The 22,854-nt window shown below is 44.3% G+C and overlaps 1 protein-coding gene across 1 annotated transcript in view; it reads right to left on the bottom strand.

Annotated features, from left to right (window-relative positions):
* LOC126413085 (lactase/phlorizin hydrolase-like) overlaps nucleotides 1-22,854 on the bottom strand; it is a 202,511-nt gene that overhangs the window by 163,420 nt on the left and 16,237 nt on the right. The window contains exons 3-5 of the mRNA XM_050082981.1: nucleotides 13,009-13,143; nucleotides 12,060-12,182; nucleotides 3,516-3,699 (exon numbers count right to left, since the gene is read on the bottom strand). Of these exons, the coding sequence (XP_049938938.1) occupies nucleotides 3,516-3,699; nucleotides 12,060-12,182; nucleotides 13,009-13,143 (442 nt within the window). The remainder of the gene's footprint in view (nucleotides 1-3,515; nucleotides 3,700-12,059; nucleotides 12,183-13,008; nucleotides 13,144-22,854) is intronic.

The raw sequence follows: 22,854 nt of genomic DNA, 5'->3' as shown, positions 1-22,854 counted from the left end.
ATTGCTCACCACTGAATTGTACATGGTGAGAGGTAATGTCTGAAATTTGGTATTCTCGGTACACTCTTGACACTATGGAACTTGGAATATTAAATTCCCAACTATTTCCGAAATGGAAGGGCCCAAACACCTAGCTCCTCCTACTATTTCGCGTTCAGAGTCTGTTAATTCCTGTGGTGCGGCCATAATCTCGTTGTACACCTTCTCACACTGATAACACAAGTACAAATGACAACTATGCCAATGCACTCTCCGTTTATACCTTGTTTACAAGGTATCTGTAAGTGTACATATTACTGTCCCATAGTGTAGCTCACCGTACCATCAATGTACATACCTTGTATTTTATATGACTGTTTTCTGAGGAGGATAACTCTGCTTCTTCCTTTCACTACAGAGTCTTACAGAAATTACATAAAGTGGTGTGTGATAAGGGAGTAGGATTTCTGTTGGCCGACAAGGGAGCCTTGTCCTAGATTTATCTTGGCTAGGCCTCTCACAGCAGATGATTGACTTTCAGTATTCACAACTGCCCAAGGTATGGAACCCTGCCATGTGACTGGAGAGTCAGGGCATTCTTGGCATTCTTCTTTTATCTGTTACCTTGAGGATAACATTGATATCTCAGCCAGAACTCACCTTGTTACACTACTGGGATATTGGGATGGGGATGGCGAGGAAGTGGGTTTTAGGTGCATTGTGTAAGTGTGTTTTCAGCTTGTTTTATTTTTTTTTAGCATAATTTTCCTCAAGCATTAAACAAGTGGCAATATCCAGGTGATCAAACTGCTGATGAATGTAAATTAATAACAGCACGTCACAGAACTACTAAACATTAAAATTGCAGTACCATAATTACCGATCATAACAAATCTCAAACTGGCACGAAGAGTTGATGTTACTCAAGATTGGCTTTAACCCGACAAAGACGCCATTAGGAACACCTCAAGGAGTTTGAATGAGATCGTGTAGTAGTATACGAGTAGCTCGATATTTCTTCTGCAGTATTGCAGAAAGACTTGGCACAAATGTAGCCAGTGTGCATGATTGCCGGCAGCAGTGGTCAGAAGAATGTACAATCTCAAGAGGATCACATTTGGGACAGTCACAAGGTACTATGTAGTTGGGAACTATGGCGTTCGGCGTGTGGGTTTGGCGCATCGTACTGCATCTGCAGCAGCAATTTGAGCAGCAGTCGGCGCCACAGTAACACATCGAAAGTCAATCTGGTGACTTGATCAGTTGTGGTGTCATTCATGAACAGCATTCCAGGGGGTTCTTTCCGACAGGATAGCGCTCGCCAACAGGCCGTCGATATGCTGCCTTGGCCTGCTCGATTACCAGATCTCTCTCCAGTCGCGCACCTATGGGATATACGTCTTGAAGCGTAACTTCAACATCTCTCTGCCCTCTCCCAATAGTCAGACATCCTTGATGTTTTTCTAGGCTTTTGGATATGTACAAAGTGAACGGCAGAGGGATCGGAACACGTCCTTGCGGTAGCCCATTGCTTTGCTTCTTCTGTAACCTCATCTTTTTGCCCATTAGTACTTCGAAAAATCGGTTACTGACAAGTGTTAGGCTTGGAATGAGTTGCAGAACATTCAGTGTGACACTTTTGTGCTCATGCAGTATCATATGCAGCTTTCAGAGCAATCAGTAGTACTGATGATGTCTCTCGATTCTGTTACTCGACTTCTATGAGGGTTGTTAGGGTGAGGACCTGTGCAGCTGTGGTTAGGTATGAATTCTGCCTGTTCAACAGGCATGTATTCGAACATCTTGTGACAGATTATGGTGCACAAGATTCTTTCCAGTAGCTTATACAACAGATTAAGTAAAGTTATGGGTCGATAACTTTCTGTATTACATTTGCTCTACTTGGTTTCGGTAAGGCTACAGCTTTCGCTCGTTTCATGTCATGCGGTATGTTGCCCATTCGCAGAATGTTTGTGAAGAATTCGGCCAGCCACTTTTTCATATGTTTGCTGCAGTGCAAAAGAAGAATTCTGGGTGAATGACACCGGGATCTGAGGCTTTCCCAAGTTCGGTTGTTGGCCTAACCATCACGTTCTCCAGGGCCATCACTCACTGAAAACAGGTGGTCATGGGTAGTTGAAAGACTGGCACACTGACTGTGGAATAGTATTCAGACAACATGGCATGACCTACCTGCGTATATGTTGTACAAGCTCATTTTGACTCGATGTCCATCCTGGTTAGCACTGTTGTTACTACAGGTGTTAAATGTCGCGTCCTGTGTACTCCCAATTAAATCATGTATACCTATTATGGTATTGGTGCCACGTCAGAACCGGAAACGGCACGTCGATACCACAGACATTAGCGATGCCGCGCTGCAATCCGCAACGAAGAAGACACGCCCTCTTTCTCGGCACAGCACTGCTCTTGCATTTAGGTCAATACAGAGTCAGGCAAGGATGCTCTGTGCCCCAGTTTGTGACCTCAATTAAAGCTGGCAACATCGTCGGTTAGGATTAAAGTGTTATAGAAGTCTCAGGTGGAAACGTATTTTTGTAATTGTTGAAAATTGTACTTCAAGATTAGTGCATCCAGCAATGCTTCAATTGTCTATGGTACTTGTAAATTATGAGGCACTCCTGTGGCAAAGGATTGTATCAAGTTAAGTGAACCTTTTTATTCATCCATGTAATGAAATGAACTAAAATTTCATACGTTGTACCAGGGTTGTCCAGAAATAAGTTCCGATCGGTCGCGAAGTGGAGACCACAGTGAAAATCCGATGAAGCTTTGCACAGATGTGTTGGTTAGTGTCTCTAGTACGTCTGCCGATCGCATCAAGACGCTCTTTTCCGTTGTGAGCACACTGTGAGCGAGTAAAGGTGCCTAGAACAACGATGTCTCCCGCCATGTAGGAGGGCCCGCTAAGAAGCTTGGCCTTAATGAATGCAGCCCGCCTAACATAACTGCCACGCACTTCCTTCTTCACAGCAATTCTCATCCGTACTCTGCAGGGGCAGTGAAGACCCTCCTGCAGCCTTTTCGATGGGAAGTGTTCGATCACCCACAATGCAGCCCTAATTGGCTCGTCCTGATTATCATCTCTGTTCACAGGAAACGCTGGATACGAAGACAATACTTGGGTGCAGGCTACGCGCTATAGACCAGCTAGAGAAGTATCGGAAAGCACAGGAGGCTGCCTTCTATGACGATGGTGTAGGAAATTTGGTAAAACGCTCCGACAGATGTCTAAGTCGTAGCGGCGACTATGTGGAGAAGTAGCTAGAAAGTGTAGCTAACTCTTGCAAATAAGATGTTTCTAATTTCAACTGTGGCTTCCATTTAGCGACCGATTGGAACTTTCTTTCTGGACAACCCTCGTAGTTCGGATGACCCATCTCCCAGACCAATCAAAGAACCCATAGTTATGGTCGTCTGGTGATAACACGTACTCTACTGTCCACCCACAATAAGAAGAAATGCAGTGTTGCAACTTCTATGGCCATCAGTGTAGTCTCTCCTGCAGAACTTACCTTGCTGCGTGGCCTTGTATTGCTCTTGGTACAGGTGGTAGACGCGTGCATGCGCCTTGATGACCGTGTGGGCCGACAGGTAATCGCCGATACCTGGAGCAGGTTGGCTGGGGGCCTGCCCTCCCTGGCTGGCGTAGCCACTCACGAACACAGCAGGCTCGTTGAAAGTTATCCAGAACTTCACCTGCACGATAAGTCACAGCTTCAGTGTCAGGCGTAAACATGAGGATTATCTCGTGACAATTAGAAATTTATGACACACCCGGCTTTGAGCGCGGATTTCTCGCTTAGCGTCAGTAGTCACCTTAATCTTTACGCTATCTCTGTCAATGTCACTGGTGTTTCCACGTGTGATTTCTGAACACTGCTGCTAGAGATTTTTCCACGTGTATGTAGGAGTAGCATCTTTAGCATCTCTGTGGGGAAGTGGACGGGGGGGGGGGGGGGGAGGAGTCGGCAGCGAACGACAGTGGCTTACCCTAATACAATTGTTCCTGGTCGTACAGCAATAGAGAGCGTGTCAGGAAAGCGAGAGGTCGCGGGTTCGTAGCCTGACCACATAACGGAAATTTTCATTCTGCGTTTAATTTAGCTCTCAGCAATAAGAGGAGTCACCAGCTATGGCGTGTGTTTCGGAATCCACTTAAGCTCTAGAGCCCCTCTCCTCGGTTCGATAAATGGCGTAAAAAGTGGTTCAAATGCCTTTCACCACTATGGGACTTAACATCTGATGTCATCAGTCCCCTAGAACTTAGAACTACTTAAACGTAACTAACATATGGGCATCACACACATCCATGCCCGAGGCAGGATTCGAACCTGCGACCGCAGAGGTCACGCGTTACAGACTGAAGCGCCTAGAACCGCTCGGCCACACCTGGCGGAATGGCGTAGAGACACACAACTCGTTGAAGTGGCGTACAACTGAAAAACGTTACGCCCGACCATTGAACCACACATTATTATTACTCTGCGACAAGTGATACTTTTGAAGCACAACTAAATGCACTAAGATGGGACAGACAGCCGGATCATATGACCACTTACCAATGTTATTTAAAATGTGTTGCATATTTTTACCGATATTTTTCAGATACCCATGTTTGCTATTGCTATTTACAATACGTTGCATTTTTTTCAATATTCTCCAAATACCCACATTTCCGTCGAAGTTAAACTGCCAGAAGAAAAGCAATTCGCCTTTTTAGAAGTTTCCAGTTCACTCAAGATTTATTATTGTAACAGTGCATATGGAGTAGATGAAATGATTACACACGCAAATCAGTGGCACGAGAGGCACTGAGGTACTAGGTATCGACCCTAGTTGAAACACCCGTATTGGTACGTGGTATAGCCTCCATGGGTGGGAATGCACGAGCTGACTCTGGCATCCAGTCGATCGTGCAGGTCGAGATTATTGATACATTATGTCACACCTGATCGACTTGTTATCGTAGTTCTGTGAGACGCCCATCGTATCCCACACTTGCTCGATTGGAGACAAGAGCGGGCCCCGTTCAAATGGTTCAAATGGCTCTGAGCACTATGCGACTTAATTTCTGAGGACATCAGTCGCCTAGAACTTAGAACTAATTAAACCTAACTAACCTAAGGACATCACACACATCCATGCCCGAGGCAGGATTAGAACCTGCGACCGTAGCGGTCGCTCGGCTCCAGACTGTAGTGCCTAGAACCGCACGGCTACTCCGGCCTGCCCGGGCCCTGTGCTGGGCAGGGAAGTTTCTGCACGCCCTGCACAATCTCGTCTAGGGGTGTGAGAATTTTGCGCGAACACTGATACCAACATCGTTGTACGTCTGTAGCAGCAAGGCCAGCTTGTACGGCAATACTCAAATTACCATCCCTAAACTCGGAACAGCACAATTTTTACCCTTCCAATTTCGTTCAATTGCCTGTAGGAAGAACGAGTGCGTCTTCGTGGCGTGGTCGCCTGTTTGCTTCACACGTTACAACACTCTGAGCCTTCTGGCCTATTAAAGGGTATACACAGATGGCGTACTGGTTGCTATGCCACTACGGTGTTTGAGGCCAAATGACGATGAAACCATTATCAGTACATCTACTACCCCCCAGGTGGCATACGCTGTCATTGGATTAAAATCGACGTCCTCTTTCCAGCTGTACAATCTTTTCTTTTCGCTGTGTACGTGGAAGTACGTGGTTTTAAATCTTTAAAAAATACTGCAGAACATTATTTTAACATGTGTACGCCTTAGATGACAGTGATGTCTTAAACGAACATTTTGTTCATGTAGACAGCACCAGACAGCATTACTTTACTTAAGAAATGGGTGAGACGGAAGTATATTTTAATCTCTTCACGGAAAAATGTAGTGCGGCCAATTACACTTATCTGCTATAGTAAAGTTTATTCTGTGTAAACAAATTTCATTTTAAAAAATCAGGATCAAGTGTACGTGCTGTAGTTTTAATCGAACATTAGTTTGGTGAATGCTTGTGATATGAGAGAATCTCGGTTCCTGTTCAGCCTTGGGTTAGCTTCTTTTGTCACTACATGTTTCTTACACTATAGGTTCAGCACATCTGAACGGTTTCGTTTTATGTCTTCTTCACTGATTTCTTGCCAACGACATTGCCGCAGTGATAACACTGGCTCCCGTCAGATGACCAAAGTTAAGCCTTGTCGGGCTGGGCTATCACTTGGATGGGTGACCATCCAGTCTGCCGAGAACTATTGGCAAGTGGGGTGCACTCAGCCCTCATGAGGCAAACTGAGGAGCTGCCTGATTCAGAAGGAACGACTCCGGTCTTGTAAACTGACATACGGCCGGCAGAGCGGTGTGCTGACCACATGCCCCTGCATATCCGCATCCCGTGACGCCTGTGGTCTGAGGATGACACCGTTGGGCCTTCCGGAGTTTTTCACTGATTTCTTCCCCATTGGTATATTGATTTTATTTCAGTAGATTTAATGCACTTATTAAATCTAAACGTTTACGTGGGAATCTCTTCAGGTCCACCTACAGGTAATTTTGCTTTAGCCGATAACGTCCTGTTAAGAAAGATGTTCTGAGGCCTCCTTCTAGGATGTTATCAAGCCGGTCACAAAGACAGTTCAGTACAACGTAACCTTGTATTTTACACTCTAATAAATATTGCAGAATTTTATCGAACAGCTTTCGGAAATGAAGAAACTTGCTTTCAACCTGGACGCCATTATTCACAACGCCGTAGATTCCATGGATGAAGAGATGGAGCTTGGTTTCGTAAGACCTCGGTTTGCTGTATCAACGTTGCTCCTATTGAGGAGATTCTCGTTTTCCAATATGTTCATAATATACTAACATAAAACATGTTCCATTGTTTTCAAATGGTTTCAAATGGCTCTGAGCACTATGGGACTCAACTGCTGAGGTCATCAGTCCCCTAGAACTTAGAACTAGTTAAACCTAACTAACCTAAGGACATCACAAACAACCATGCCCGAGGCAGGATTCCAACCTGCGACCGTAGCGGTCTTGCGGTTCCAGACTGCAGCGCCTTTAACCGCACGGCCACTTCGGCCGGTATTTCCATTGTTTTACAACAGATTTTGTCGGCTATGTCAGAGGTTCTTCCGAACTATTAACCTTGAAGTAGACGAAAAGTTCTGAACTACAGACGATATGCTACCAACCATAGTAGAATATCATATCTTTCCGTGGCTTACCATAGACTAAACGATCCAATCTGTGCAATGCGCCGGCCATTGTAGAATTTCATCTCGTCGATCAACATGCATTCTATGAGCTTTTTCTTCTGTGTACTAACCGGACGTTCTAGGCGCTACCGTCTATAACCGTGTGACCGCTACGGTCGCAGGTTCGAATACTGCCTCGGTCATGGATGTGTGTAATTTCCTTGCGTTAGTTAGATTTAAGTAGTTCTAAGTTCTAGGGGACTGATGAACTCAGAAGTTAAGTCCCATAGCGCTCAGAGCCATTTGAACCATTTGGACTAACCGCACCCCTACGTCTCGCTGCTATTATCATTAGGTTATTTGTTCACTTTATTCGCACCTTTAATAACTCCCTTTTCGTGCTTTTTAAAACTATTTATGTGTTTTCGTTTATTTTTTCCTTAATTTTAGATCGAATTGCAAAGTCGAAATCGGAAATCAATTTTAATAAAGAAGCATGTGATCATTAATTGACCTTTGTAATCCATAAAGTTGTTCTGGGTGTGCAGTGAAGGAGTTTCTGATTTTAAAATTAAATATATCAAAAACTCAGATTGATAGACGGGCCCAACAAAAGGTATGTTTACTGTAAATGATAAAACCCTTTTATAAAGAAGCTATGTAGAAGTTTCGGATTATTTCGGAAAGCTACTAATGGAGGACGCTGTACGCTGTGTAGCTCGAACAGTATCAGCGTGCATGATTAAACTCGTCCTCTGCAAGCAATCTTTGCAGTAACATCATAATCCTTGTGAAATGTCCACCAATCGCAACACGGAGGGGGCACAAGAGAATAATGCAATTTGCCATCAAATAGTATAGAGTCTCAACGGAAATAGAATCAAATACCACACGGATTGCCGATTCAAGCTCGTGGTTTCGGTAGACAGTGTCTTTCAATTCGCCCACAAAAAGTACTGATGAGGAGTTAGATTAGGCGAATGTGTAGGTCAGGACATCCCTGTGCAGTAGATTTGCAATGATTCAACGCAATGACTCTATTCCCGATGTATTTATCAAGAAAGCAAGACAGCTGTTCAGGGCGATGTGACCCACCCCAACTTGCATCTTCCTACAACGCTAGATACGTGGTGACAAATTTTTACAAAATTAAAACGTATTGTTCACTAGTGATCGTCTCTCGCATGAAGGAGGAGCCAGTAATACCTCTGCTGCCTACCGCAATGGTACCAGTAACCTTGGGAGAATGCCATGGTTTCGCTTCACACAAATGGAGATTTTGGGAACTCCAAAATCGCCAGGTTTTTTTTTTTTTTTTTTTTTTTTTTTTTTATTCACGACCCCATTCAGGTGGCACTATGATTCATCTGCCAACCAGATGAAACTAAGATCAAATCCTTCATTATAAGTCAATATGAATACCTGGTTCTCAAAGTCAACCCACTGTTGCACGTCTGGAATAGGTATGCACTGGTGGCTTTGAATTTTGATTAGGAATATGTGTACGCCCTGTCTTAGTATTTTCTGCGTTCTCGAAAGCTTCAACCTAGTCTCTGCTCCTGTTTATTCTTCGGATGGATTGCACTGGAATTTGCTGAATGATTCCAGAAACCGTGGCAACATTTTCAGGGGAGCTACGGTTTGCCCAGAGCCAACATTCCTCGCTAGAAAATCAGCCACGCTGTCTGTCCGTTGGAATTTGGCGAGGAGCTCGTGAATGGTTTCCGCATTGGGCGCTTTTGGAACATTAAATCATGTTTACAAACTGCGCCTTGTTTCCGCACAGTAAACACATTGTTCAATGGAATACACGAGTTCAACCTCTTGCTTCGGTACACTAAACTGCTTTCATGTTTGAACAGTGGAACTGATCTCTCTTAGCTGCGCGCACTATTTATGGGCACTACGTATTGCGATTACAGCGCCATCTGTTAGTAACTTTTCGAACTATTTCGGAACTTCAGTATAAGTTCTGTATAAAATTCCTGCAGCTTTCACAATAAACGTATCGTCTGTTACGCTCCTCTATTGATCTTAGTTTTCGAGATATTTAATTTTAGAAATTAGGGACTACTTTGCTGGACACCATGTATGACTTCAGTTATTGTTCCGAAGCCCGTTACTTCATTACGAACTTTATCGTTTGATAGGAAACATTGTCGCCTGATACCGCGCCCCCATCTCGCCCCGGAGTCCTTTTGCACTTCCCTCCTCTGCCTTTTCCCATTCCCTCTCGCGTCTGCCCTGCCCCTGCCCCCCCCCCCCCTTATGAGTCCCCTCCGTCCAGGTCCACCCCCCCTCCTCTCCCCCATCTGCCCTTGGCTATGGTGTGTCCTCTTTGTGCCGACATTTTGGTGCAGTGTTTACTGTGAGTGCTCAGTGCTGTGTGTCTTTTTCGAAGTGTTGCGAACGGACATCATACTGTCGCTGGGTGTGACTTTTATATCTCTTGCGAACAGAAACCAGACTGTCGCCATTTTTCTTACTTGTCTGTCTATTATATTACCTGTCTGCTTCCTGAGTATTTTATTCGCTTTGCCAACCCTTCCCTTTATGTTTTAACTTTCAACAATTTTCCGCCGTTTTACACCGTTTTATCGCCTGCTTTATTGATTCTTACCTTCTTCTTACGTTTTAAAAAGTCTGTAGGCTGCAGATCAGCGTAATAAGCTGCTGCCAGCCCGCCCCCTTCGGGGGGAATCGAAATTCAGTAAAGGAAAAAAAAAACCTGATTCCTCGTCATCGTGTAGGAACTACTGAACTACGTGGTCCTATCACTTTAACGTGACCACCGCTTTTTGCGACGTCAACGTGCAATAACCGCTCTCAGACAACAGGTGGCAGCGTTAGCTGCGCAGATTATATAAGGCATGTTGGAGGTAGGGGGGGGTGGGGGGGGGTGGGGAGGCAAACAGTACAGTACAGTCGTCGTAATGCGGAAACAGAGCAATTTATGTGACTTTCAAATGTTTGCAATCTGTTCGCATGCAATTTAAAAAGTAGCCTCTCACTGTATTGTGGTCAAAATTGTATACAAGGCATTCGTATCTCCTAGCTCTGACTTCCAGACTTTATGTCCACTGTGTCCTAGGTCGTGTTATGTGTCTGACTGCTTTTGCATTGTAGTTCGTGATTTCTTCTACTACGCCATCACTTATTTTTTAAATTTTTTTTTTATTTCTCGTCCATCTCTGTGTTCAGCTATTGTTCCACTGCTTAATAGCATCGTTAATAGCATGTACATTCAACTCATTATGAGCATCTTCACTGCTTTTGTGCAGCCCTCCTGTCCTTCCAAGAGTTTTACCCGTCGATTTAAGTACTTTTGTCACGAATTATGCCATTTTAATCTGTTGGCTTGACAAAATGTACAGCTACAATTCCATTATGCTTGGTCGCGTTAATGAATCGTATACTATAAAACTCGTTACGTATCATTTGTCAACTATTTCGTGCCTAAAAAGATTAAGTTGTGTACTAGAAGAGCCCCTCTGTTTATTTTCCATGCATTACGTCAAGCACTCAAGCCCTTTTTCGGACGAACCCGTGTTATCTGTCTAAACCTAGAGGCCAAATGGACGTTGAACTTACATATTGCTTTTCCTTTATCGAATTGCGCATAAATCCGATGTGTAATACAGTTTTGCTGTCGGTTCGCGTTGTATATAATCAAACGGTAGTCTGAATTTTCTGCAAATTATGTTAGCTGTTAAGTACATCACGCCTACTGCTCTTCAGCAGACATAAAAATGCGACTATAATCATTTGGCCCCTCATCTGGAGAGAGACGGAAAGAAGAATTTTGATTTTGGACATTTTTGTAAGAGAATTTACTCTGTTCTGCACCCAGCTTCGTTGTCTTTATTTCGATTTCGCTATGGTACTCCAGAGGCCGTGACAGGTTTCATTTCTGAATTAACTTTGTTCTGTGAAATCGAGTGGCAATGAGCATAGCGTCTGTCCAATTATTCCCAGAACAACTCTAACCAATAGGTCTATGGTACCATCTTAGAACATATTCACACGGAAGGGCTTTTCCTGTAACCTTTCGCAATGCCACTTTTGGCCATTACCGAGTTTTCTCCCATGTTCGCTATATCAAAACAAAGATGTTTACGTGAGAATGCTCTGAAACCACAACACTGAGCGTTTTCAAGAGACTGATTTTCAGTTTCCTGTTTTGAGTGTTACTGATTCTGCATCAGTGGCTCAAATGGCTCTGAGCACTATGGGACTCAACTGCTGAGGTCATTAGTCCCCTAGAACTTAGAACTAGTTAAATCCAACTAACCTAAGGACATGCCCGAGGCAGGATTCGAACCTGCGACCGTAGCGGTCTTGCGGTTCCAGACTGCAGCGCCTTTAACCGCACGACCACTTCGGCCGGCATTCTGCATCAGTCACAAGAGTTCTGTACATGAGAATGCAGACTCCTTCAGTAAATTTCACTATGAAATCTTATATTCACATTATCTGAAAACAAAGTCACCTTGAAGAAACGTTTCAATTAGTTATCTAACTTAAAGTTAGACTGAACTTGACTGGGTGGGTAGTTGTACAGTCTGGGCTGCAAGAATTGGTAAATAATTTCAGGAACGTACCATAAGCACGCTTTGTTTCCACTACTCTTTCAGCGTCAACACCCTCGTCAGGTGCTAGATGGCATTCTGCTATAAAAATTCATCAATGATTTCCATTAAGAGTGATCATACGAAAGATAGACTTCACTTGATAATAATGGTGAAATCACCGCAAAACAAAGTTCTTAATGTAAAATTTTGAAACTGTATATTGTCATTTAGACTAGCACTCGCTACCCTCAAAAGGGATACCACAATGGATGAAACAGTTATCTGACAGTTTCGTTTTGTAAGACTCACCCTATCGCCAAAGTTCTCGAAGAGAACCCGAGCGTACTCGACGAAATAGTCTGCCAAAATGGGGTTCGGCCAGCCGCCAATGTACTGCAGTGCTTGGGGAAGATCCCAGTGGTACATCGTCACCTGCAAAAGAAACGTACCGGGCACAAATCTTCTCCCTCAGGTAATCGTTCAAGTTGTTAATACGGTGGACCTTCCTATGTGGCCAACGAATGTATCGATATTTTCAGTGCTAGTCAAGCAAAGCTGGACAGTCCCCATGTCAGCTGCTTTTGAAGCCTACAAAAGAAATATTGGTAAAACATATGTTTTTATTACTGTCTGTTGAACTGAAGCTGTGCTTTTATGGCAGTGAAATGCGTGTTATTTAGGTGTATAGTTCAGAAGAAATATCTATCCGAAAATTGTGCTGCAACTTCCAAGAATAATGTAAATAATTAAAAAGTTGTCAACCATCTTCGTCCAGTACTGTTGGTAAATGATACGTAAGGCTCCCACTAAGATTGTTTGCTTGCTATCAAAAATTCAACGTGACCAAGAAGGGCTTGATTGAAAATACAACATTCTTAATTTTCTTGAACTCGCGTGAGCGTGAAATAAAGTTTTTAACGTTAATTTCTTGAAACTATTGTCAATGATAGTTTTAGAATACCTCGAACCTCTGGCACAGCAATATTACAAATCAGTTATTTATTACTCAAGAAAAATCTGGAGGAATATTCAGTTGTGTAGCTCATCGCACGGGACTTCACCAACTTTACAGCTCGATGGTGACACTGGAGTATCACACCCATGGGTATATTTTGTATCAGCATAATAATTACGGCACGCAAATGTTCGTTTCTAACAGCAGAGATGACGGACGTATAGCAGGTACAAAGTGTACATAATATGTATGACAACTAATTACTACGCGGTATTATTGCTGTGTTGAAGCTGGACTACTCACCAGTGGCTGGACCCCATTTTCCAGCAGCAGATTGATGAGATTGTTGTAGTAGTCCAGACCTGCCTGGTTAATTACATCTGTATCACCGTTTGGTAAAATTCGAGCCCAGGAAATAGAGAAACGATACACATTTGCCTGGAACAAAAATTTTGCGAACTGTGGTATTGTGGAAGCTAGCATTAATCTCTTATATTCGTAAATACTGTATAGTACAACTCAAAAATTAAATACAATTATTATTTTTCTGAATATGTTTTACACTTACATAATTTAAAATTCGACTGCTACTTTGATATTTTTACTCATTGACGTATGAATATAGTTTTATATTTTCCTTCATATGGACATTCTGTATCCCATTCGTGGAGTTTCTACCATGTATGAAAACTGTAGGAAACTGTAATTTAGCTAAACCACGGAAAGCTACATGGTTATCAGGTTATTGGGTCCAAAGAAAATATGCATTGTTCGCGGATATTCTGCAGAGCCACCGCAACTGGTGCTGACGAAGAAAGATCGACTTAGAAAGAAAAGATGTTTGTTTCAGAACGAAATTTTCACTCTGAATCGAAGTGTTCGATGTTATAAAACTTCCTGGAGGATCAAAACTGTGTGCCGGACCGAGATTCGAATTCGGAACCTTCGCTTTTCTTTGGCAAGTTCTCTACTGACAGAGCTACGCAAGCATGACTCATTGATCCGTCCTCACTGCTTTACTTCCGCCAGTACCTCATCTCCTACCTTCTAAACTTCACAGGCGCTCTCGTGAGAAACTTGTAGTACTAGCACTCCTGAAGGAAAAGTTATTCCAAAGACATACTTACCTACCACCTCGGAGATCTAGAGCATTTTCCCGGAAAAGGCAAAGGTTTTGAGTTCGAAGCTCGGTCCAGTACACAATTTAGATTTGCCGGGGGAAGTAGAGTACTTGCCCGCGAAAGGCAACGGTCCCAGGTTCGATTCTCGGTCCGGCACAGAGTTTCGATCTTCCAGCAAGTTTCAGGAAAATTGTTACTTACTGTACCGCCACCAAAAAGATCTCTAGAGACGAAGCGCGAATTTGGCTGGGTTGGGAAAGGCAAACGCCAGTGTCCTCTGCAAAGGAACTAACCCAGCATTTTCATTATTCAACTTTGGAAAGCCTATATCTATTTTCCAATAGAGAAAGTAAGTCTCGCTCAGTACAAAGACGAAGTGGCTATTGCCGCAGATAAATGAAATGTCCACCCACTCTTTAAAACGAGATACGAAAGGGGTGAAGGCCTCTCTCAAAATGCGTACAACAGTACCAGTATCCTAACAGTTCTAACTACCTGCATCATCTGTGTAACTATAAAACATCGGACATATCTTGGTGGCAGCTTGCCTAGGATTTCTGACACCTCAAGGAAGGGAGCCACGAATTTTTAGTTGTGTTTCTTCCTCACCAATATGCCTGAGGTACCAGGTGTATCGCTACTGCACATAGACTGGTGAAATGTTATGTTTCAAAGTGTCTGTGATTCGTGTAACTGAGGTGGGACTTTTTAACAGCCTGGTGCATGTGGAAAATCGCCTGGCTGGCATATGGACCCCCTCGTTACTCCGACAAGGGATCTATCCTCCCCCTCCCTCAAACCCTGTCCGGCAACCGGGCTGTGTAACGAGCTCAGTTGCTGGGATGGGTGCATGTGAACAACTAAAATAGAAAATATATCATGTATCAAAAAGGAATTTACAGCTTTGAAAATTCGTACAAATTTATTCATAAGACAAGCAGACTTAGTGTCATCTTCTCCATCTTGAAGGAAGGCAGATCAGGGTTTGAGAGTTTGGTAAGGCATCTGCGATATTCTAAACGTCCATTTTCCACGTATGTAGATGGACTGAGGCGTGCCAATTGCATTGTCCCGACATTTACTGGGCCTGACACCTCTTGACGTTTTCGTTTGGGGAATCGTCAGCGATACATTGTTTGTTCCAACGTTACCAGCTTCTCTATCAGAACTCAGAGTTAGAATCTATTTCACATTGCGTAAGTTATACCCGACACACTGTAGCGAGTTTGGTAAAAAAAATCGATATCAGATGGGATGTGTGTCACATAATCAACAGAAGTCACTTTTAACCTGATTAGGAATATGGTAAAAAAGTCGATGCATTTTTCTTTAAAATGACCCAAAATCCATGTAGGTTAAATAAATAAAGCAATATGTGTTTCTAAAGTTGAAAAGCCCTTTTTGGTACACCCTACACAGGGTGAAAGGGTATGAGTCCAGATATATCTGTTGGTGACTGAGGACGGTGTACTGAACAACATTACATCAGTATTTTTCTTGAAGACTGATAATTACAGTTAATACGATTCGTATGCTTTTAAGTGGGGTAGGACCTCCAAGCACATGTGCCAAGAACATGCCATTGATATTTATTTTCCCCTGGGCAGCAGGTCACGGGCTGAAGTGTGAATGCGTGAGCGCAAAACAATAGTCTATACTGACAGGGATAGTCCTTGTAGTGATGCAGTTACATCTGTGGGGAGACAGTTCGAAGCAGAGATAAGACAACCAACGCACTGATGTGTTTACATATTAAGGTACCACATATAAATATATGTGCACTTATACCAGTTACAGCCTGATTAGCAGTGTAACAAGTAGATGAGTTCTTATATCTAGGAAGCTATATTACGTGGCAAACGTAAAGCAAAGAAGATATCAGAAATGTATTGAAACAGGCAAGAGAAATTTTCTTTTTTAAAAGATCTCAGCTGGTATTAGACAGCAATATGGAAATGTATGTCTGGAAGCAAGTATTGTATGGAAGTGAAACATGAATAATCGAGAATCCGTAGAAGAAACTTTTGTTGTTACTGAAGGCAATTAACAATGAAGAACAAAAATACGAAAGCAGTTATTCTTTCAAATTCCGATCAGTCGCAAATTCACAAGTGAAAATCCGATGAAGCTTTGTGGACATGTGTTGTTTAATGTCTCTGACATGCCGATCGATCGCATCACGTCGCACATTCCGGTTCCGAGCGCACAGCGAGCCCTTAAAGGCGAGTAGAACAACAGACTCTCCCAGCAAGTACTATTTCTTCATGCCGAACTCTGCCTTTCCCATGCAGTGCACAATACTTAACATGCGTGACTTCCAGAATGGCGAGGTCAACCTGGGAGTCCCACGGAAATGTGTTCCAGACGATAACGCGTTCCTGCTTTCAGACGTTTGCTCTCAGACGTTTCACGTCAACAAAACAACGACAATCTGCCCGACTGAGCAAGAAACGTGATTCATCTGAAAAGGCCCCCTGTTGCAAATTCCATCCTTCGTTGCCGATATACAACAGTCGGCGAGGGAGCGTGAAGCTGGCACGTACTGCAGTAGCCCATATGCAGCAACGTTTGCTGAACGGTCCTTGAGGAGACACTTTTGGTTCATCTCAGGGGTCAGTTTCCCAACAGTTGCACGTCTAATTGCCGTCTTTCACCCCTACAGCCCGAGGTCCACCGCTGTTGCCTTGGCGCCGGTTTTGGATAGCGCGATTTACCATGCACAGTATACTTTAACCACGGCAGCATGGGAACAGTTTACAGACTTAGTGCTTCCGGAAATGCTTCCAGCCACGGCCCGAAGCATAATGTTTGTGCCCTTTTGGGTGTCAAGCATGCCTCGCATTGCGACATATATTGCACTGTTTTCCGCAACTGCCTGACATGCTTTATTTACTTCTACTAGTGCTGCCGCCTGACGTCGAACATAGACGGTTGACACATCAATGTGACTGGCCCCCCAGGTCTACCGCCCCCCCACCTAAAATTGTCGTATGAGCACCCTTGTTCACGAATACTAACCTCGGTGACGGAATGGGCAGTGGAGGTGGAAAATAGTAGATACAGACAAAAACATGAACATGAAGCCGGCCGGTGTGGCCGTGCGGTTCTAGGCGCGTCAGTCTGGAACCAAGTGACCGCTACGGTCGCAGGCTCGAATCCTGCCTCGGGCATGGATGTGTGTGACGTCCTTAGGTTGATTGGTTGGTTTTTTGGGGGAAGAGACCAAACAGCGAGGTCTCGGTCTCATCGGATTAGGGAAGGACAGGGAAGGAAGTCGGCCGTGCCCTTTTAGAGCGATTTAGGGAAATCACGGAAAACCTAAATCAGGATGGTCGGACGCGGGATTGAACCGTCGTCCTCCCGAATGCGAGTCCAGTGTGCTAACCACTGCGCCACCTCGCTCGGTGTGTCCTTGGGTTAGTTAAGTTTAAGTAGTTCTAAGTTCTAGGGGACTGATGACCACAGATGTTAAGTCCCATAGTGCTCAGAGCCACGAACATGAAGTATGTAAATATATATGAAAAGGCCCACCCAAGATTGGAAAAGTAGGACAGCAAAAAATTAAACAGTCTCTAATGATTTTTGTCCTGCCAGTGGTCTCAAAATGGTAAAAATCAAAGCAAGGAGCATTTGTTTACTGAAAGAAGCGAACGTATATTGATATAAAGTTTTCCTACCATCCGTTTTTCTAAATTTATAGCGTTACACAGAGGTTCTCTGACGCCACGTAGGACCAAGTGTCTCCCCAATAGTAAATTTCGTTTCGTGTAGCTGCCATGCATAGCTGTAATAGCACCTAAATTCTAGTTAACAGTGGCAAGATCTCATTCCGAGGGGTCAGTATACACCCCGATTCGGATCTGGCCAAGATCTGAAACTTAGATTAAAACTGTTTCGCAGACGGAGACTCGAAATCGGGGTCTTTGCGATGGCTAAGCCATGTCTCCGCAGTATCCTTTCTTCCAGGAGTGCTAAATCAGCAAGTTTTGCAGGAGAACGTCTGTGAAGTATGGAAGGTAGGAGATGAGGTTCTGCCGGAAGAAAGGCTATGAGGACGGGTCATGAGTCATGCTTGGATATCTCAGCTGGCCGTCCGGCTTAAGCAGCTGTGCAGTGCGGACGTTGTATTGTATCCGCGTGCGGAGCGCGCGCCCTTGCTGATGTTTACTTTTAGCGGCCGTCGCTTACTACAACCATGACCAACCGTTTCCGAAAACCCGCACTACGAGTCACCTTCTGCAACAACTACACCCGACCAAAGGCCTTAAAAGTGGAACGGTTCCTGCGCAACTTAGCTAAGATCTCAGCTTCCGATATTTTGGCCATCCATTCGTCCATCTTAACCAGTACGGTGTACGTCAGATTCGTCAACAACGCGGTGTGTGAAAGAATGATTTGTGCCACCAAACATGGACTACGCTTTTGCCGCGCCGACGGCAACGTCTATGCGGTCACTGTCGACCACGAGAACTTGGGCATGCACACCATATGAGCTTTCGAACTACGTTTCGAGCTCCTGGCGGAAGACGTTATCGCGTCCTTCCGCCCCCATGGCACTATACAAGGCCACACTGCCGAACTATGGGTGCAGTTCCAAATTACACGTTCTTAACGGTGTACGACAGATCACCATCAATCTCCGCTGCCACGTTCTATCTCAACTGCAAATCAGCGGGTGCCGCGAGATCATCGTACACGACGGCCAACCCTATACCTCTTCCGAGTGCTCCAAAGAAAACCACCTCAGAACTGAGTGTCTTTAGCCACGCATCACGCAACTGCCAGCCGCTATTGTCGCACCTCCGTTTTACCGACCACTTACGCATCGGCGTCTCTTCTCCTCCCATCGACCGTCGTCCGTCGGATCACGTACTGATGACCTTTCAAGTTGCTACGGATACCGCCGCGGTCGACTCGTCGGCTCGTCAAGCTCACAAATTGACCCTACTCCGGCGCCACTACCAATAGCGACGACTTATGATCTCATCCCGGTCGATGATATGTACGACCTTCACTTATATTCGCTGCGAAGGCCTTCTTCCAAGACCGTCTTCTGGGACGGACATGCAAACAATTTTCACCCAAAAGACGCAAGAAGAGGCGACGTACGGCCTCGGACCGACACAACGCACCTCCCCTGAGGCTCAGAGGCCGTCCGATACATCGAGGCCTCGGAAAACCTGCGCGACGACAAGAACGACGACACCGAAACGTCGGCTCTGGCCGTGCCGGTACCTACTGTGCCGGCTCGCCTAGGTGCCCCTGAACGAACGGACTCCACCATTATGACTGCCACCGAGACGTCCTACTCTCTTACGAACAAGGAGGAACATCAGAACACCGACAAAACCGTTGATGGCGTAAGTGACGATGTCGACGATGGCCCGAACCACACTCTGGGGAGTGAGTTACTGCAGTTATTGATGTTGTGGTCTTCAGTCCTGAGACTGGTTTGGTGCAGCTCTCCATGCTACTCTATCCTGTGCAAGCTTCTTCATCTCCCAGTACTTACTGCAACCTACATCCTTCTCAATCCGCTTAATGTATTCATCTCTTGGTCTCCCTATTCGATTTTAACCCTCCACGCTGCTATCTAATGCTAATTTTGGGATCCGTTTATGCCTCAGAACATGCCCTACCAACCGATCCCTTCTTCTTGTCAAGTTGTGCCACAAACTCCTCTTCTCCCCTATTTCATTCAATACCTCCTCATTAGCTACGTGATCTACCCATCTAATCTCCAGAATTCTTCTGTAGCACCACATTTCGAAAGCTTCTATTGTCTTTCTGTCCGAACTATTTATCGTCCCTGTTTCACTTCCATACATGGTTACACTCCATACAAATACTTTCAGAAGCGACTTCCTGACACTTAAATCAATACTCGATGTTAACAAATTTCTCTTCTTCAGAAACGCTTTCCTTGCCATTGCCAGTCTACATTTTATATCCTCTCTACTTCGGCCATCATCAGTTATTTTGCTCCCCAAATAACAAAACACTTTTACTACTTTAAGTGTCTCATTTCCTAATCTAATTCCCTCAGCATCACCCGACTTAATTCGACTGCATTCCATTATCCTCGTTTTGCTTTTGATGATGTTCATCTTATACCCTCCTCTCAAGACATTGTCCATTCCGTTCAAACTGCTCTTCCAAGTCCTTTGTTGTCTCTGACAGAATTACAATGTCATCGGCGAAGCTCAAAGTTTTTATTTCTTCTCCATGGATTTTAATTCCTACTCCGAATTTTTCTTTTGTTTCCTTTAGTGCTTCATCAATATACAGATTGAATAACATCGGGGAGAGGCTACAACCCTGTCTCCCTCCCTTCCCAACCACTGCTTCCCTTTCGTGTCCCTCGACTCTTATATCTGCCATCTGGTTTATGTGCATATTGTAAATAGCCTTTCGCTCCCTGTATTTTACTCCTGCCACCTTTAGAATTTGAAAGAGATTATTCCAGTCAACACTGTCAAAAGCTCTCTCCAAGTCTACAAATGCTAGAAACGTAGGTTTGCCTTTCCTTAATCTTTCTTCTAAGATAAGGCGTAAGGTCAGTATTACCTCACATGTTCCAACATTTCTACGGAATCCAAACTGATCATCCCCGAGGTCGACTTCCTCCAGTTTTTCCATTCGCCTATAAAGAATTCGCGTTAGTATTTTGCAGTTGTGACTTATTAAACTGATAGGTCGGTAATTTTCACATCTGTCAACACCTGCTTTCTTTGGGATTGGAATTATTTTAGTCTTCTTGAAGTCTAAGGGTATTTCGCCTGTCTCATACATCTTGCTCACCAGATGGTAGAGTTTTGTCATGACTGGCTCTCCCAAGGCCGTCAGTAGTTCTAATGGAATGTTGTCTACTCCCGGGGCCTTGTTTCGACTCAGGTCTTTCAGCGCTCTGTCAAACTCTTCACGCAGTATCGTATCTCCCATTTCATCTGCATCTACATCCTCTTCCATTTCCATTAAATTGTCCTCAAGTACATTGCCCTTGTATAGACCCTCTATATACTCCTTCCACCTTTCTGCTTTCCCTTCGTTGCTGAGAACTGGGTTTCCATCTGAGCTCTTGATATTCATACAAGTGGTTCTCTTTTCTCCAAAGGACTCTTTAATTTTCCTGTACGCAGTATTTAACTTACCCCTAGTGAGATAAGCCTCTACATCCTTACATTTGTCCTCTAGCCATCCCTGCTTAGCAGTTTTGCACTTCCTGTCGATCTGATTTTTGAGACGTTGTATTCCTCTTTGCCTGCGTCTTTTACTGCACTTTTATATTTTCTCCTTTCTTCAATTAAATTCAATACTTCTTCTGTTACCCAAGGATTTCTACCAGCCCTCGTTTTTTTACCTACTTGATCGTCTGCTGCCTTGACTACTTCATCCCTCAGAGATATCCATTCTTCTTCTACTGTATTTCTTTCCCCCATTCCTGTCAATTGTTCCCTTATGCTCTCCCTGAATCTCTCTACATCCTCTGGTTTAGTCAGTTTATCAAGGTCCCATCTTCTTAAATTCCCACCTACTTGCAGTTTCTTCAGTTTTAATCTATAGTGCATAACCAATAGATTGTGGTCAGAGTCCACATCTGCCCCTGGAAATGTCTTACTGCAGTTACTGCAGGCGGGGGCCTAATTGCGACGATAATAAAGCCGTCAGGTGGCGTATGGCGAGACTCTACGCTGCTTCGCCCCTCTTCACCCTCCGCTGATGGGAGTTTCCCTCCATGGCGTGGCACGATTCCAAACATACCGAATAGCAACGATCAACTCAAAGAATATTAGCTACCACGTGAAAATTCGTCTACTGCGAGAGATGATATGGGCGTCGTACGTCGATATCGCCCAGCTACAGGAAGTAAACTTGGCCACACTTCCGGTCGTCGCGGGATATAACACTTATCCTTCTCCAGGGACATGGCGTTGCCATCTATGCAAATACAGAGATTATAAGTACAATTTCTATATCTCTTGGATAATAATGTAAATGTAAATGAGCGTTTGGCGTCATTGGCGTCCGGCCGTCTTGGTGCAGGTCTTATTACATTCGACGCCACATTCGGCGACCTGCCCGCCGGATGGGGATGAAATGATGAAGACAGCACAACACCCAGTCCCTGAGCGGGGAAAACCCCGACCCAGCAGGGAATCGAACCCATAGGAGGGCAACCCGTCACGCTTACCACTCAGCTATCGGGTTGGGCAAAATGTAAATAAAAATGGGTCCTTTATGATGTATTACCAATTATATGGAATTATGTGTCAAGGTTTTACGCTAGATGCAACACAAGAATCCAGTCAACCATACTAGGGCCACCTAGTGTACGTACATGGTTGTCGTTGTGTTTACGCCGCTTCTATGTCACTTGCCAGCTGGTGACGATCATGAACACTTGTGATAGGTGCACTATATTTATGTTTATGTTTGTGAGTAATACGTCACTGGCATGCCTACGTGTACTGATCTTTATGATCATGGAAAATGCTTATGCAGTGTGAAGCGACTTGCAGCACTAATGGTCAATCCGTGGTAAAAGTTTTTAGAGTATGAGCTTATGTTAAATTCAATAGGTTACGTAACATGACAATTTATCGGTTTGTAATACACGGTTGTAAACTATTTTACTATCATCCTTTTGTAGATCCGATGACGACAGCATAGCTCTGTCAAAGCCATACATTCAAGAAAATGCCTTTTTAGTTACTTTGCTTGTTAAATTTCCCTCATTTATCATAAAGAACCTTCTGCTTTACAGTAGCTCTGGTCAGACAACCACAAACCGGGAGACACTGACCACAAAAACTGGGCTCGTGCAAGCCTGTCGGACACCTCGCCAGCGGGGCATTCTCACGAATGGTACGAAGCGTGCAACTATCGACCGCTCTCGTAATGCGTCGAAACGTTCAGATAAGCGCGCGTTATTTCCCGGCCTGTTATCGCTTCGACCACACAGCTTTCAATCATCCCGTCTGTTGACGTCTTGCAGTATTATGTACCAATTTACACATTCCCAAGCACT

The sequence above is a fragment of the Schistocerca serialis genome, chromosome 7 (assembly GCF_023864345.2).
Source record: "Schistocerca serialis cubense isolate TAMUIC-IGC-003099 chromosome 7, iqSchSeri2.2, whole genome shotgun sequence".
NCBI lineage: Eukaryota > Metazoa > Arthropoda > Insecta > Orthoptera > Acrididae > Schistocerca > Schistocerca serialis.
This window is presented reverse-complemented; position numbering and strand designations above follow the sequence as displayed.